General features: G+C 38.7%; 2 protein-coding genes across 3 annotated transcripts in view; one reads left to right on the plus strand and one right to left on the minus strand.

Annotated features, from left to right (window-relative positions):
* Positions 1–18,643, plus strand: part of LOC127659926 (ADP-ribose glycohydrolase MACROD1-like) — a 112,355-nt gene that overhangs the window by 12,347 nt on the left and 81,365 nt on the right. The gene's annotated exons all lie outside the window — the stretch shown is intronic.
* flrt1b (fibronectin leucine rich transmembrane protein 1b) lies at positions 9,490–11,625 on the minus strand. The gene has a single exon (XM_052149915.1). The coding sequence runs from the start codon at positions 11,623–11,625 to the stop codon at positions 9,490–9,492; it is 2,136 nt and encodes a 711-aa protein (XP_052005875.1).

Consider the following 18,643-nt stretch of genomic DNA (forward strand, 5'->3'; position numbering starts at 1 on the left):
TTTTTAATGTGTAAAACTTTTTAAATTGGCTCCAAACTACTGAATGCACCTTTAATAAGACTCAATAATTTTATGTTGCTATGACCTGTAAACTGCTGCGAAAGAAGGAGCTGTTTTCCTAAGATCTAGAATTGCATTAATTTGAGAATTATGGATAAGTGTTAGCATTCCGAGGCACAGATCTCCAGATAAGAGTGACGCCATGCAGAATAGATTATTATGGAACATTTTGGAAATTTGAGTTTCTTAAAAAAACGTGGACGGATTTGATTGAATTTATTTATTAAAAAAAGCAACAAAAGAAAGTGGAGGACACTGTTATTTTTTAATTCCTTCTTTTGACTGACAGCAGAATAATCTAAAAAGCCCCAAGATATGTTGCACAGAACTATATCTGAACCCCCAGTTAGAAAAATCACCCCACAGACAGATAGAGTAGAGAGGCATGACAGCGGATGAGAATGAAGGGAGCAATGCCGCATTTCTGGCGGGGCAGTTTTAGTTTCTTTGCCTGCATAATTCACACGGATATGTCTTCCTTTCACAGAAAGCTTGTGATATTCATACAGCTTTAGCAGGGAGTGTGGATAGCACCGCACAGGCATATGTAAAATGTGTAGACATTTTCTAAATAGGTCTGAAAATGTAGCTTATTTGTCAAAGAGCATAAGCCATTAAATCTGTTATCTGTTGCAAATGAAGCTCAGCATCCTTTACTGGTGGTTCAAACCCCTCTCAACAGCGTAGGCGAATTTAAAATGAGTTCACACTGAGAGGTCTCGCATCTCTCAGCATATGCCACATTGTTGCTAATTGGAAACCAAGCTTATTGGAGAGAAATTGCTGTCACACATACAACCCTAATAAATTCATTCTCTCTTAATTGCGTACAAAATTTCAGTTCAGTCCGATGGCTTTTCTTTGTATGCAGCGTTTTAGCCAATTTGCCTATTTTGTGTTCCTTTAAAAAAAGACGATCTGAACATCAATATGAACAATGAATAAGAAAATGAAGTGTTAATATGTTTTGGCACATCCAGAAATTCCAGAATGTAGTGCTTTAATTGAATTCTGTTTAATGCTCAAAGCTTAGAAATCAGCTCTCCGTAGCAAAAACTTTAATGTTATGAATGATGTGTTAGATAAAAAAAAAATAAAGAGTGAGTTTGCAGAATGGCAGCCCCATAGCAATTATTTCAGGCCTCGTTAAAAGCCTCCCACCTATACCATTCTCTTACAATCAATCACCACTTAGCTCCAATGAAGGAATGTGCAATTGTTGGTCTCCTTTCAGCCTAATTAGCTTAAATGACCTATGTAGCAGGTTCGCAATCTGGGCAAGTAAGGAGTCAGGAGGCAGTGAACTGTCAACCTGAGTATTCATTTATTACTCTTCAGCATCATTCACAAAACTTAATCAAAAAGGGCACTCAGTGACCAAGTAATCACACACAAATGAGTCAACAATTCTTGTTATGACACACAAAGAGGAACAGTCTCTCTCTGGTCACTCTCTGCTACTCTGAGGCCTTTTTGTCTCCCTCCGCCATTACTACAACAAAAAACAGGTGTTACAGATAACAGTTAACCCAGGTGACGAGCTTTACTGCTCTTTCTCTACCGCAGACAGATACATGACCACACCCCCATCACCGCATACCCCCATGCCCGACTCAGGCCAGGGCAACATCTGGCCTGTCAACTCCTTCCCCATTTCTGGAGAGAAAGTCTGCCACAGCCATCTGCGACCCTGGTCTGTGGATCACCTCAAATTTGTATGGCTGAAATTCCATGGTACCAACGAGTGATCTAGTACTAGTCGCTCCTCCCCTCCACCTCCTGCGAGAGATGCATCCGTCTGTAAAATCATGTGTAGAGAGAAATTAAGAGCATGTAAAAGCGGCCCTCCACAAAGCGCAATTTTAGTTTTAGGAAAGCCTGTTGGCGTGACTCGATCCCCTGGACTGGATTGGGGGCCCCTTTCTAGTAACATCAGTCAGCGGGCTGGTGATGTCAGAGTAACTAAGCACAAACCTTCTGTAGTAGCCTCTCAGCCCCAGAAACTGTCTCACCTCCTTTTTGGTCTTAGGATTCGGACAGGCTGTGATCGCTGCGGCTTTGTTAACCTGGGGACACACCTGCACTTGTCCCAAGTGGAACCCCAAATACTGAATCCAGTCATTACTATAAATAATAATGTCATCTAAATAAGTGGCGGCATATGCTGTTTGTGGTCTGAGAACTTTATCCATGAGATGCTGGAACGTGGCGGGGGCCCTGAACAAACCGAACAGAAGGGTCACAAATTGGTGTAAGCCGAACAATGTGGAAAAAGCAGTTTTTTCTTGGGAGATTGGAGTTAAAGGGATCTGCTAATAACAATTTGTTAAGTCCAGTGTCTAATAAAATTGAGCCCCACGCAGCCGATCAAGCAACTTATCAATCCAAGGCATTGGGTACGTGTCAAATTTGGACACCGCTTTCAATTTGCAATAGTCTACACAGAATCGAACCTTCCCATCACTCTTAGGTACATCTCTAGCATTGCCCCCAATTCTTCCTGAACAACCTTTTTCTTGTGTTCAGGAAGTCAATAGGGGCAGCTACAAACCACCACCCCTGTGGTGCTCTCGGTATAGTGTTCTGTGTGGTTTGTGCGACCGGGGAGAGTCGAAAACACATCTGCAAATTCGGCTTGCAACTTGGCCACGTCCGTGAGCTGCGACAGTGAGAGGTGGTCTCCACACGGGACCGAGGGTGAATGAATTAGGTTTGAGAGTCACCTCCAGCTCGAGCTCCACCCTCACTGGGATTACTGTTGTCAAGGTCGCAGGGAGGTAAATTTGACGTGCCCCACCCCTGTCCGTTTGCCTAACCTCATATTTGAGATCTCCGACTCGGCGGGTGACCTCATAAGGCCCTTGCCACTTGGCTAGTAATTTATAGTTTGAGGTGGGCTGCAATACAAGCATTTTATCTCCTGGTGCAAATTCCCGTAGTCGAGTGCCCCTGTCATACAGGCTTTTGCTTTCCTGAGCTTGGAGCAAATTCTCATGTGTTAATTGACCCAAAGTGTAGAGTTTTGCTCTAAGATCAAAAACGTATTTCATTCTTACTGTTTGAAGGTCCCTCCTCCCAAGGTGCCCATTTGACGTTGAGCACGCCGCATGGCCGACGCCCATACAGTAGCTCGAATGGGGAAAACCCTGTGGAGCCTTGTGGGACCTCACGCACTGCAAATAACATGGGATCAAGCCACTTATCCCAATTTCTAGCATCATCGTGTATGAACTTACAAATCATATTTTTTTATGTTTTATTAAATCATTCCACCACCCCATCTGTTTGTGGGTGGGGAACATTTGTGTGAATCGATTTATTACCTAATAATTCTTACAATTTGCATAGTGTTCATGACATAAATGTAGTGCCTTGATCATTGAGGATTTCTTTTGTAATCCCCACTCGGGAGATAATTCTGAAGAGTGCCTCCACAACACTATATGCTGAGATGTTGAGCAGGGGCACTGCTTCCGGATATCACGTTGCATAGTCCACCAGAACTAACACAAAGCGATGCCTGTGTGCGGTCTGTTTTAATGGCCCGATGTGGTCCATGCCAATTCTTTCAAAGGGGACCTTGATTAGTGTAGAGGGTGCAATAGCACTTTTGGGGTGGCCATTGGATTATGGTGAGCCGCATGGAAGAGGGTGTCTAGATGGCTCTTCGGTACTAACAACTGGGTTGTATTTTCTTTTGTTTGAGTGTCCTGCATCACACGATACAACCCATAATTTATAATTGAAAAATATGTGTAACTCGCTCTCTGGCATCATCTTGACGCGGAGCAGACGTAGACTGCTCTGGCACCGCATCTCCAACCATAGCATCGCACGTCACATACCGAGACAACATTTTACAGGACCCATCCATACATATTTCCCTTAATAGATTCTAAAAATCAGGCCAATTCATTCCCAAAATCAGTGGATGGGTGAGGCGAAAATGAACCGCGGTATGTGATATCCCCTGATACATGTGAATATCCCTGTGCACATACTGCACCCTCACCCATTTATCCGTGCCCAATGCCCGTATTGCACCAAGCATTGGTGAATACTATGGCCTTAAGATCTCGATAATCGAGGAAGCTGGCAGCAGGAAGTTGTTGGGCCACTAGTTGTGCTTCCCCGAAGAGGACTGGTAACAGGCGGGCCGTCCACTGGTCGGGTGGGCACTTCCCCACTTCAGTGGTCTTTTCATAGAGGTCGAGGTAGGCCTCGGGATCATCACCTGGCTCCATTTTGATGAGGGTCACCGGTGGTGGGGTGTCCGGGGTCACAGCGGCATCCCCCGCTCTGTTGATCAGGCAGTTCATCAGATACGACTTCTGAGAGTATCTACTAGGTGCAATTGCTTGACATAATTGTTATTCTCAGTTTGGTTTCACTTGGTACAACTAGATATAGATTCTGAGAGTTTCAGTTAGCGGTAACTGGGATTGTTGGGTTTCGTGAAGTTGGCCTTGGAACTCATAATTTTAGTACCAAACATGTTTCATTCAGATCCTTATGGATCTATTCCTTCCACCATATGTTGTCTTACCTGTTTAACACCAGTAATATGATTAATAAGACTCAATAATTTGATGTTGCTATGACTTTCTGAGAAAGAAAGCGCTATTTTCCAATGATTTAGATTTGCATTAATTTGTGATATGTGTTGGGAAACAAGTGCAAATAACTAATTGAACTGTATGTTGTCTGAGAACACAGCATGTTCTTTAGCATAGACATTAAGCTATTGAGGGGCTTGTGTTTGAAGCATTCGTTCTTGGATAGACCCCCACCCTTATGAAATGACATGGGGATTTGGTCTGACACATGGAAATGCATTTGATATTATTTTTAAGCACAGAAAAAAATTACATATTTTTACAGCTTCTCAGTTAAGTACACATCAGTAGCGTATTTCATCACAACTTTTAATGATACATACAGTATATCAATGAAAAAGATAACAAGCTTTATTTACTACTTATCAAGATGTTATTCCATATCTATAACGAGAGAAAAAGGTGATTTACAATAGTTCACTTTTAAATTCCCATTTTAAAAGGCTGGAAAATCTCAGATCTGGTACAGATATCTTTTCAATGTTCCTACCTTTCTACTCTCCTTGCTAATGATGTGTTAAGTCACAGTGTCAGACTGTGAAAAAAAGTGGATTTTCTTTAAAGTGATGGTTCATCCAAAAATCTATATTCTGTCTTCATTTGCTCACCCTCTGACTTTCAACCTATATGACTTTTAGTCTTAGACATTCACTTTTATTGTATGGGAAAATGATCAACTGATAGTAAATGGTGACTAGGGCTGCACTTATTTTGACAAATATTGCAATTTGAACTGTGATATGATTAACAAAAAAATAGTAACAAAGTGATTCCTTTTGACCAAAATTTGGTAATGTTTTGTCAATATTTTTTTGCCCATGAACTTGGACGTTTTTCACTTCAGCCACAAACATATAACACTGTGTATCTTTTAGTTTTTTTCACATTATGGAACCCAGTTATCTTGATTATTGTAGCCTAATATTATATTGATTATTATTATTATTTGTATTATTATATAACAGTAATGTATTTCTTTAATAAAATCTTAATTTGCATGGGGCATTGCTATGCGGTTCAGTTAAACCAATGAGTTCTAAACGGTCAAGCTTTTATTTTGGCGACATCTACACGAAGTGTTGGGATTGGTGGTGGCATAGTGGGCTAAAGCACATAACTGTTAATCAGAAGGTCACTGGTTTGATCCCCACAGCCATCACCATTGTGTCCTTGAGCAAGGCACTTAACTCCAGGTTGCTCTGGGGGGGATTGTCCCTGTAATAAGTGCACTGTATAAAATGCATAAAATAAAAAAATTAAAAAAAAGTGTTTCTGTTTGTAGCTGAGTTCACATTTACAACAGCTGTTTGATGTGCTCCTAATTTTTAGATCTCCTCTGTTCACAAACATCCTGTGCCATTGGGTGTATTATTTGTTTTTGCATATAAACTTGTAGCGGCCAAACATATTTGGAATTTAAGCAAAAATGAAATTAAAGTGGATCTCTGTCACTTTAAAAATTACGCACTCAGCGCACGTAAGCAAACCGAACTAAACTTGGAGCACATCTGTTACTCTGAGCACAAGATAGTGTTGTGGAGCACAGAACGGCTCTGAAAACACTGAAATAATGCTATAATAACATAATACAGACAGGACAGAGAAGCACACATAAACTTTGCATCAAGCTGTGCGAGCATACTATTTATTTTTTTATTTTATTATGTAAATAATGCCTTTGTAGTTTAATAATCGCTCAAGGTCATGTCATGAATTCAATTTTAATTTGATTAATTGTGCAGCCCTAATGGTGACTGTGGCTAATATTCTACCTAACATCTGCTTTTGTGTTCCATGGAAGAAAGACAGTCATATGAATTTGGAACAACATGAGGGTGAATAAATGATGACAGGATTTTAATGTTTGGGTGAATTATTCCTTTAATCAGTTAAAGACCTTTGTTCTCTCTCTCTCTCTCCCTTTGCCCACACACAAGATGCAGAGGTTCACAGTGTTACATTTTTGTAATTAATCCCTGATATCTGTTTTTCCTGCATCTCAGGGGTGTAGATACACACAGCATTTCACAGACAAAGATTGTAGATTCTAGACATGTAAATGTTGTGTGACCACTTGTCATCTACTTTTATGGATTTAGTGATTCATTTCATGATATTCTCCAAAAAACTGGAATGTTCTATATCACCAAACCCTGCCCTTTAGCTTGCTTTTTTTCAGTGCTCAATTGACTGTTATCTATGTCAGCTTGTCAGTTTGGGTTGATTCATCAATTAGGGCATGCCCCTCTTCATGATTGTCTTTAAATGTCTCTCTATTTATCTTAAATTATCTCAAATAAATAAAGACAGAGAACTCCTTAGTCATGAATTCCTTCATGAAATTGTAGCATCAAATGTTGATCTTTTTTTAAAACGTCCCCAAATTTTTTTTCAGACGTAAGATACTTCAGTATCTGTTTTTTTGGACAAATTTCCTTTGTGAGCATGAAACCATTCTCTGTGCCTTCATCTCTTTCCTTTCTTGCTTTTGTCTCCTCCCCCATTTTTCTCACTCTCATTAAAAGAAAAGAAACCCAGTAGCAATTTGAGGTCTTTCATTGTCAAAACCATTATCACCACTGTCAGTTCCCTGGGTTGGGAACAAAGTCCTCGTGTCGCGTGCAAAAGAAATAGAGAGAATAAAGGAAAAGCCCCCAAAAAAGAGGGAGAGAGAACAGAAAATTAGAATTTCAATAACACCCCTCTCCCCTGCAAAGACATATATTTTTTTGTCATTGTCAGTATCTCCCAGACCGGAAAGGCATCACTTTTCTCCAGTGCATATATACACATTACAGTCCAGGTAATAAAACTATATCTATATACGTAGACCTGGTCCCAGATCTAATTATCATGCTAACCCTTAATATGAGCTAGGTTAAGAAAACTGATAATTATTGGTACTAAGATGCAAAAACAGCCTTCATTTATCATCAGAATATTGGTTAACATCAACACCAATGAGAGGTATCCCTGGCACTTTCTGACTATTATAGGTGTTTTAAGCATATTCCAGGGGATATTTTGCCCATTAAGAACAATGTTTTGAAAACAGACTGAAGGAGGCACAAAGGGTACTTTGGAATAGGGGTGTGCCGAATGAAAACCGGCTTCATTCACAATCAGAACATTTCAAAAATGTAAATTTTTATGTAGTGTCCATAAACTTCAAAAGACACAAAGTGTGACTGAATTAATCAAATTAAGAAGCATTTCAACGTAGCATGTTATTTTTTAACACCTGGTTTTCAATAGTGAATCAATTAGCTATTTTTAAATGGTGTAACACCACCAACATTGACCTTATTCTATGTCCAAAATGTTACCATTGAATTGAATAAATACAGATATTTTTATGTTTAAAGGAATAGTTCACCCAAAAATGAAAATTCTGTCATTCTTTACTCACCCTAATGCCACTCCAACTCATATGACTTTCTTTCTTCCATGAAACACAAAAGGTGAATTTTTAAACACGTCTTAGGTTTTATTTGCCATTTAATATTTGAAAAATGACAAAAACACCATAAACCACAGCAAATATACACCAACAAATAATCAATATGACTAATGCACTATATTCCAAGTCTTCTAAAGCCACGTGATAACTGTGTGATGAACAGAATTACATTTATTAAATTAAAATAATTGATAAAGCACTAAAATAAAATATGAGGGCCACGACAAAAACATCAAACCTTACTGGTTCTTGTTGCGTCTTGTGACCAAACGTCATGTTGCAAGAAACAATAAGTTGTTTTCCAACCATTGTCTCTTAAACCAACCATTTGTTGTTATCAACGTAGCCACCATATTTAATTTTAAGTGCCTTGTTAAGGAGCTGATTTGATTAGAGAGAGAATAACAGCTTATATTTAGCTCTATTCATCAAACAATGTGATCAATGACTTAATTGCAAAAACAAATTTTTTAAGTATTTTAGTTTTGTCTTGTTTTCCGTAAAAAATATCTAAACATCCTTAATACAAGAAAAAATTACTTGATGCAAAATCACAAGATGTTAAGATATTATTTTAGAGATATCTACAAAAAAAAGTAGTGTTGTAAACACTTAAAACAAGAAGAAGAAAAAAATATTTGCCAATGGGGTAAGAGAACAATAAACTTCCCCTTTGAATCAGGTTTTTTTCCATACCCCATTGGCAAATAGTTTTTTCCTGTTATAAGCATAAACATTACATTTTGTCAGATTTCTATGAAAACAAGATTAAATATTTTGTCATTTTGCTTCGCAATTAATTGCATCTGTTAATATATTTTACTAGACAAAAATACTCTGAGAGTATTTTTTTTTGCAGTGTTTAGAAGACTTGGAATATAGTTTATAAGTCGTATAAATTATTTTTACACTTGTTTTGTTTTTTACCCCTCCTTTTCCTCCTTTTTTTCGAGTTTGATTGACCAGAGTCACTACTCATTTTCATTATATGGCAAATAAACCCTGTAAAGACTTTTTTTAAAACTCACCTGTGTTCCACGAAAAACAGAAAGTCATGATGGTTTGGAGCAACATTAGTGTGAAGTTTCATATTAGGTTTCAATTTTGGGAATGAAACTTTCCTTTAATCTTACTCCAGTTCTTCAATGCTGTATTAAATATACATATTTGGATTAATACAATTTACTTGAAATCCACTATCCAGTAATAACATTGAGTATGACAGATGGAAAAAAAAAATGTCCCCATCAAATTGGCACACCCCTACTTTGGAACCTAGGGAATAAGAACCCGTACCCAAACTGTTTTACCTGAAGACAGGAACAGAATAGGCAGAGGGTTATTAAAAGGCTATCACGTGTATGAGTAATCTATGTCTGGTATTCCCCCTTCTCTGTACCCTCGATTTGTTCCATAGCCTGTATTTCCTGTATGGTTTAGAGTGCTTCTATACAGAGTTGCATTATTAGAGGGAAAGATAGTATGGATGTATGTCATGTCCTCAACTTTTGCCTTGGGCTGCAAAGGCTGTTGGGCAGGCATTGATGTCATTTGAAAACCATGAGCCCTGATTTCTAAAATTGAGGTGTCTTTTATGGTTCCAGATTCTACATAGTCATCATAATGTTTGCTGGCACCTTGCGATCCAACAACATCTCTACCATATATGGAATTGTCACCCGGCGAAAGGTATCCTGCACGGTGTCCATACCAACAGAAGATGCCAAAAATTAAGAACAAAGATACCAATGCTGTTGCACCTCCAATAATTCCAGCAAGTGGTAGGGCTGACAGTTGGTCAGCTCCTTGATCACTGTCCAGGTCTGAAATGGGCTGTTCTAGGGCATCTGTCTCGGTTTTAGCACAAGCAGGATGCTCATGCTCTGAGTTTATATTTATGTTTAAACCTCCCGTTGCTATAAAGGAGGTTCTTTTACCATCATTTGCAGAGAGAGGAACCAAGCAGATAATATAGCTTGATTGGGGCTCTAAATGTGTGAGTAAATACTCACGGCGATCCCCTGGCACAAGTGTTTCTGTAATTGAGCCCATTGCAGGACTATTGCCCAGTCGCAGCCAGGATAGCCTGAAAGAAGGTGCCAGTAGTGCAGTCTTCCAGGTAACATGGACTGTTTCTGGTGAGAGAGGTTTCACACTAATTAATAATGATTTACCAGTGACGCTACTTCCGCCTCCAAGACTATCCTGTCCCATATCAGGATACTTGTGTCCTGGTCGTCTGGATCTGAGGGTATAAAGAGACCCCTGGGGAAGTGGAGGGGTTGTTGTAGCTGGTGCTTGTGTTGGAAAACTGCCTTTATCTTTTTTTGCTCCATCATTTCCAACCATCCCTCCAGCACTATCAACACTGATCTCACAGTCATCCAATTGACTGGTAAGGTCCCTTAGTGACATGCCTCTTACTCTCTCTGGTGCATGGCAAATTAAACCTCTCACAGTCACCGATGAACCTCGCTCATGCAACCAGTCATGAAGCCAATGGAGGTTACAGCCACAATGCCAGGGATTTCCTCGGACAAGTAACTGTGAAAGACTGTCTAGGTCCTTGAACAAACCCCTGGGAAGAGTTGTCAAATTGTTGCCTGATAAGTCAAGTTTCTGTAGTCTTCGCATGCCATCCAGGGAACTTCGTGGCATGTGGGCTATGGCATTGTCCTGTAGATAGAGCCGAAGAAGATGTGTGCTTGGAAGATTTAAGGGTGGTGCAAGGAGTGAGTTTCGAACCAGAGAGAGCTCTGTCAGATTAGATAGGCGTGAGAAAGTGTCATCAGCGATTCGTTGATTCGCCAACAGATTTCCATCAAGGAAGAGACGTCTTAGAGACGAGAGTCCACGAAACGCATGCGTTGGAATAGTTGAAATTCGATTGTCATCTAGCCGGAGTTCCTCAAGTGATGCAGGCAGTCCCGATGGTATACTCGACAGGTGGTTGCGTGACAAGAAAAGAAGGCGCAGCCTTGGATTGTTGGCGAATGCTTTGTCTTCAATACTTACTGTCGAAACTGAATTGTCATCCATGTGAAGCTTCTCTAGCAGGGGGAGACGTGCAAGGGCAGCACGGGGTAAAGTTCGTATATTATTGTCCTGTAGGTGAAGTTCCCGTAGAGATGGAGGAAGATGTGTTGGAAAATCATCCAGTTCGTTATCATAAAGGTAAACTACTCTGACAGTCATTCGTCGCTCTAAGGATGTCGGTAGCCCAGCGTTGTCTATGCGGTTGTTTTGCAGGTAGAGCACCGCTGCAGTTAATGGTAATGGAGGGATGATGCTCAAGCCACGGTCATTGCAGTAAATGAAGCCATCATCACACCTGCAAGCAGAGGGACACAGCACATCTCCCTGAAGCTCCGCCTCCCCAAGAGCCGCCTCAGCAGCTGCAGCAAACTCGAGGACTTCCACCAATAATGTCAGGCACAGGAGAAGCAGGAACATCCAATCACGGAGTTCAACAAGGCTCTCTGTGGCCATAGTTCCAGACAGTGTACCCCACTCTCTCTGCAGTTAATTTAACCCAATGTCTCTTAAAAATTCTTTGTAGACAGTAATTGGGGTACACAGGTCTTTCTTGTCCTTTTTTGCTTCCACTCACAAGGCCTGTGGGAAATATAATATAGAGATTAGTCTCTGACTTCTACAATACTTCTACCTAAATGTGAAAAACATCTCAAGGTGACAAGAGCTTAGTAAGCAAGAGCAGAGAATATCAGTCATCAGCTGAATGGCTTACTAGATAACTTTAACAGAGCAACTGACAGATAGGGAGCATGAGACAGAGACATTAGAATAAAAAAGGACTGAGAAAGGCAAATGGATGGAGGCTGAACAAAAAATGATGAGGGAGAGAGAGGGGAGAGAGGTGAATGCAACAATTACATTGCAGCATTAAACATTGAAAACTTCAGGTTTGAAGTGGTTGTTCAGAGCATATTAAAATGTGATTGGCATTTAAGATTGGAATCTGAAAAACAATTACAGGTTTATTCTTGGATTGACCTTAAGACATATTACAATTCAAATGTTACAGGGAGCCATGTCTAAATAAATTTCTGGTTTAATTTTAGCCCAAGTTTTTGGAAAGTTCACGGAAGTGTCAGACAGAGTTCTAATTTTCTGTCTGATTTGCAATTGAGATTTGGATGAAAAACACAGACGTTTACAAACAAATTGAAATGTATAATGGACGCTGTTTCTTGGTAGTTATTGTTTTGAAAATAGCATGAATTATTCAAAGATAATACATGAAATGCCCAACAGAGATTTTACTCTGTGTTTTACCAGCCATTGACTACAAGGCCAGAATTGTGAATTTTCTGTGTATGTATTCTCTGTGAGTCTTGTTTGTGAATCTTATATTGTAAAATAGAGGAAGTAGAGAGATATGTGCAATCTGACTGGATTTTTTTTTTCTTCTTCTGATCAAATGTTTTTATTGATTCACATATTGAACATAGAAAAACAAAACATATTGTTATGTATGACCTTGTCTTGTTTTACCGTTGCCCCTTTGTTTTCCATTTTTGTCCCTTTTGTTATTCCATAGTTTTCACTGTTGTCCCTTTTGTAGCTCCACAGTCTTGTTAGCGTTCGTGTTTTCTGTCATTGTTTTCAGCTGTCCTCATTAGTTTGCCATTTGCTTCTGTTATCATCTTGTTATCTTGTTTTGAGTTCTGTTTGTTCATTGGCCCCTTTGTCCCTTGTTCATGTATTTATACCCCGGTTTTTGGTTCAGTCCTTGTCTATTGTTGAATGTTTGTGAATGTAGTTAGCCTGGTCTGTGTTCCCTGCCCGAGTTCTCTGTTCTTGTTTATTTCCCCATTGAGGGCTTTTCTTTGTATTTTGTTAGTAATAAAGTAAGCTGCATTTGGATCCTCAACCTTCGTCTGCCTTCATTGCCTTACATTCGTGACACATATATACACATAATCAACAATTAAAGGGTTAGTTCACCCAAAAATTTAAATTATCCCATAATTTACTCACCATATATATACATTTATAAAATATAATCCGAGATCCGGAGTATGACGTAGGCATAGTGTAAGCGCCGGTGAGAAGTGACGAACATGAAAGCGCAGATGATAGAGGAAGCCAATAAACGTGCGGATGGTCTTTACCGGAAGCCAGTGATTATAGTTTATAAAGTTATAAATATGGATATTTTTCTTACAAAAATACATCGCTTTGCTCCAGAAGGCCTTTTATTAACCCCCTGGAGACGTATGGATTACTTTTTTGATGGATGGATGTGCTTTTTTGGGCTTCAAAATCGAAGGTACCATTCATTCAGATTATAAAGCTTGGAAGAACCAAGATATTTTTTAATATAACGCCGATTATGTTTGGCTGAAAGAAGAAAGACATATACAAATAAGATGGCTTGAAGGTGAGTAAATTATGGGATAATTTAAATTTTTGGGTGAACTAACCCTTTATCCTCCACTATTACCCCTCCCAATCCCCAATCCCACCCTGACTCCCAACAGCATTCCAGTGTTCATACATGATTATAGACACACACAAAAAACAATCACGTATAATGAAATACAAGATATCCACCCCCATTTCCCCACAAAAAGTTACATTTCCCCAGTCTTCTAAATGACACTTCTTCAAAGGGCCGCCACCCTCCCCATCTCCGAACATCACTCCTGAACTGAGGGCGCTCCAGCTGACCTCCATCCCCTTAAAACTATCTGTATGGCGATCATGACACTGGTTAGGACCCAACTCTTTATGTGTCTATTCTCTGCATCAATGACTGCCCCATCACCTAAAATACAGAGTCTGGGGCAAAATGAAACCTGAGTGCCCAATAGATCACACACAAAACTCTGACCCTTCAACCAAAACCCCTGTATCTTAACATCCCTCAAAAGTCACGGGTTATGTCTCCATCCTCTTATTGGCATCGCCAGCAGGTGGGTGTGTCTTTAAAACCAAGCCTATACAATCTAGAGGGGGTCCAATAGAGTCCAAGTAAAATCTGAAATAGCATAAGACGCACCCTTGCGTCTCTAGATGCAGACTTGAAGTTTTTTAGAATCCAAGCCCACTCTCCCTCCTCCATTACCAAGTTTTAAATCTTTCTCCCATAATCTCTTGACAGAAGTTATAGCTAGAAATTCTTCTTAATATTATTTCTATATCTAAGCAGTCCCCTCAGGTCTAAAGTGTACCAAAGGGGGAGAAAGTATGCATTCAGCTACTAGAATATTAAATAGATTTCCAACAAGCAATAAAATATAGTTATTATCAGTGGGGAGAAATGTATATTTCAAAGTATAAATTTGTTTTACCTCACAATACTGTAACGATACTCTAACTTAGGACTGGGCGATATGATGTTGTATCGTGGCGATAATTTTACTGATTTTGCTTTATTTTGTATATCGCAATATAGGTAAATATCCATGTGTGTGGCGTGTGCGTATCTATCAGTGGGCAAGGCTTTACATACAAAGAGACATACAGGGATTTTCTGGCATTGATAATTTAAATAAAATTCAGCCAATTTAATTACATTCATTTTGCTTCGCCGCTTTATAAGTGCTAAATATGCTTCCTATCTGACACGCATGCATCTGTGCTTCACGTGAGTGTTATGCACTCTAGCCTAACCTAACCCCTAATGGTTTTCTCCAATAGACCTTTTTCACACTCTGGGTTTTGGAACACGGATCAAAATGTTTGCAGGGTAAACTTGACATTGAGATAACAGCAAATATTATTTTCACTTACCCATTTGCTCCAAGACTAGAAGAAAAAAAAATGTCAAATTTACGGTCACCCTCTCAGCAGCTATCATCAAACCCCCTCAATTTGTTTTTTAAAACTAATTCAAGGGTAATATAACACAAAGAATAATGTTATTAATTTACACTCAATATTACAAAAATGTATAATATACAAAACTTTGCGAGATTTACGCTGATAAACAAGGCGGAAACACGTCATCACAATCTGTGAAAAAGGTCTGTTAGCTCACAAGCTAACCGGTTTATCTATGATCTTGCATAACGCCAACTATTTGTCCTGCTAGATACACAGAAAAACAGCTTCTTCTCCTCTTCATTTTCATTATGTTTCTCCTCATTGTCACCACCTAGTGATACGGTGGTAGACATTACAATATCGTTATTTAATATATAAACAAATTTTAATTGATTTTCCAGAAAATGTTTACTATATCATGGATATATTTTGTTAAAATTATTCATATAGCGAAATAAGATGTTGGTCATATTGCGCACCCCTACTCTAATCACCATTCTAACCAACCATGTTCTAACCAAAACGAAATGCACTGCCACATTATTCGACCAAATTGCAAACTCAGAACAAGCTAAGAATGGAAGTCTATAACTTGTTTCATTTGTGAGGTTGTCTGTACATCTAGACTTTCAAGAGTTTTATACTACGAAAAACACGCTGCATCAATGTTTTCTATTTTCCCACTGACGATTATGGCTCTATGATGCCGAAAAGTATATTTATCTGGATTTTATTTTTATGAATGAATAGTAAAATTAGTTAAAGGTTAAAATATATCACAGTTGTGAATCAGAATACACTAAACACATTATTGTATTGAGACCCAGACAGCGATATATTATCATAAACAAGTTGACCTAATATGTATTATCGCCAAGTTGTTTAGGTTTACAATGGAATATTTCATATTTCTAACGCTCTTTGAGGAAATTAAATGATATTGCATCATCATAATGCTAAATAAAACAATGTTATGTGCTCTTTTTACTGAATGCTTCAGAAAGGAAACAATAAATGACTCTTTTTCTGTCACTAAACTTAATGCACCTGTTTGCTGAGTGTTTGTGTGTGAAGTGTGTGTGTGTTACTCTGCTGGGGCTTCATGTTTATTGCTGCCTGCCATCCTATGGGGTTGGACTCAAGGTTGTTTGTGTTGCAGTCCAGACCAGATGGGAGTTGTTTGGCTGCACCTTCGTTACAAATGTTGTTACCTTAGGCTGCGACTACATGCAAAACAAACTCTTAAACAGAGCTAGCACTCATGCAAAACCGATTGACTGATTAGAGATGGAGCAAGTGAGGGAAAAACTGAGAAAAGCCAGAAGAGAATAGCTTGCTTTAATTGGAAACAACATTTTCATATTGTTGTTTTTGACTACAGACAACATTTATAACATATGTGAAAAAACATTATAATGAAACGATTTGCAAAACTAATACTTTTTCATATCTGATATCATTGTTGCCACTTCAACTCCCTCCTCTTCAAGTCTGTCTCTTTTTTTAAATGAGATGCATTGCATGAAAATGGGAACAATTTAAATGTCATATTTAATGGCTCTCCCAGTGTGTATACATTTGGGTATTTTTAGAAAAAATAAAACACTGTCTCTCAAGCCTGGCAGTGTTTTCTCACTAAGAGGGGTGGGGGCGTGAGGAAGGAGAGGATAGAAAATGGCAAAAAGCCACCTTCTTGAATATCTAATAAAATGTTCCTTTATGTTAGGGTCATTTCTTTTCATTATAATCCATTTAGCTATAGCCAGCAACATAAAATAGCAGTATGTGTGTGTGTGTGTGTGCAAGTGAATGTACACTTATTTTTGTATATGTATGGTACTGTGAAAAAAGAGCACTGAGGAATGACAGCTCGATGTGTTTCCCTTTTTAGACGGTGGATCGACCTGGAGACGTTTCGTCTCTAATTTGCTGTGTTTTGAATGAAAAACTTTGTGTCAAGGCGACATATACTGTACCTTAACATTCTCTGTTTTACATTTCTCATATTTTTCCAGCTCACTTCCTTTATCTTTCACTCAAACGCTTCTCTGCACTGAAGAATATATTTGTTTTATCCTGGCGATCTCCATAACCACACACTGTGTGTCTATAATCTCTTGTAATCTGTTCTTACGCACTTCTTTAATCGTACTACAGTTTTTTTCTTTTCCTGTATATCCTGTTGATACTCCGTTATCAATCCTGCATTTTCATTCTGTGTAAATCTGCTTTTTTAACCATCTCTTGGGTCTTTATTTCCTATCTTGTTTGGTTTGTTCTTCAGTTGTGATGATTTAGTAGATTATAATACTGCTGCAATACCTCTTTTACCCCAGCCACAAAACTCTAAATCTAAGTCTATACATATTTAATATTGTATCAGGACAGGAAACAGCACCATGGTAGAAGCAAAATTATGAGTTACCCAAGCATTGATGAAATAGACAAATGTTGGTTATTTTTTACAATAGAGCTAGTAACAACTGTTCTTACTGTCTACTGAGTATCCCACATCGTCCTTTGCCTTGTAGGTCAGAGTGGCCTGGATTTGAGCTTGTCACTCGTCCTCTTGATTATAGAAAATTGCTTAAGGGCTCAATGACTTCCTTCTTGATTCTTTATGTTCTTTGGCTTCAGTGACCAACAGAAGTTACAGCCCTTTATGGTAGGATTCCTATTATTCGTAGGCACTGAAATAAGCATAACTTCAACAAGAAGAACCTTTGGAAATTTTCCGGTCTCAGTCGATAAAAGAAGGCAGAATCAGCTGCACCACTTCCTTACAGCAATAGTACATCCAAGCTGACGATGTGTATTCAAGTTGCAAAGTTGACATAATGTTGATTGTGTTTTCTTGAATGAAGATTGACAGAATACAGGAATGTTGTTTCCCCTCATCTTTATGAACACATTATCTGTGAAGAAAACCAAGGTAACATTTTTAGTTAGTGCCTGGTCAGGAATAAAACTTAAATATTCACAGTGAGACATTTCTCTATAAAATTGGCCCGACCTAAAAAGAACTGTATTTCAAAGAATGTCAACTCTGAAAATAGTGAAGTCAAGTTTAGTGTGCAGAAATAAGTGTAAAATCTCTTTTAGAGACTGCTCTAAGCCATAGCCCATACCAAAACCCCCAAAATGAAGGCAAACACAAATATATTGTTGCAAAGTGGGTCAAACTGTTGACAAGACTGAGGAAAGACAACAGAATATGGTGTCCAAGCCCACTCAATCTGCTGATTTCTGTCACTAATTAAGTGAAATTTTGCTTGGTAAATTTTCATATATTAAGATTTTCGCTTTATTTGTTAGATCTTTTTGTGTACTAGAACTGCTGCTATGGGAGTAAGTCCCTGAACCAACAACTGTTAAGTCGTTTGTATCATAGTGAGCTGAATCTTTTTAAATTCCCAGGCCTGATGTGGTTGATTTGTGTTTGTGATTTTCAAAGTCTCCTCGGAGTCCCACTGACTCCCAGTCTAGTTGCTTTCTCACAGTCCAGTCAGAGATTGAGGGTGATCAAAATCATTATTGAAGAAATGTAATGCACTATGTGGACACAGTAGCCTGGTGAAGATGGATCCGTGCAGGGCCATAGTACCATGTGTGCAGTGTTGGATGTAATGCATTACTAAGTAATTAATTACTATAATTAAATTACTTTTTCATTGAAAAAGTAAAGGATTACTCTTAACATTTCAATCATTTAATT

This window comes from Xyrauchen texanus, chromosome 19 (assembly GCF_025860055.1).
Source record: "Xyrauchen texanus isolate HMW12.3.18 chromosome 19, RBS_HiC_50CHRs, whole genome shotgun sequence".
In the NCBI taxonomy this organism is placed as follows: Eukaryota; Metazoa; Chordata; class Actinopteri; order Cypriniformes; family Catostomidae; genus Xyrauchen; species Xyrauchen texanus.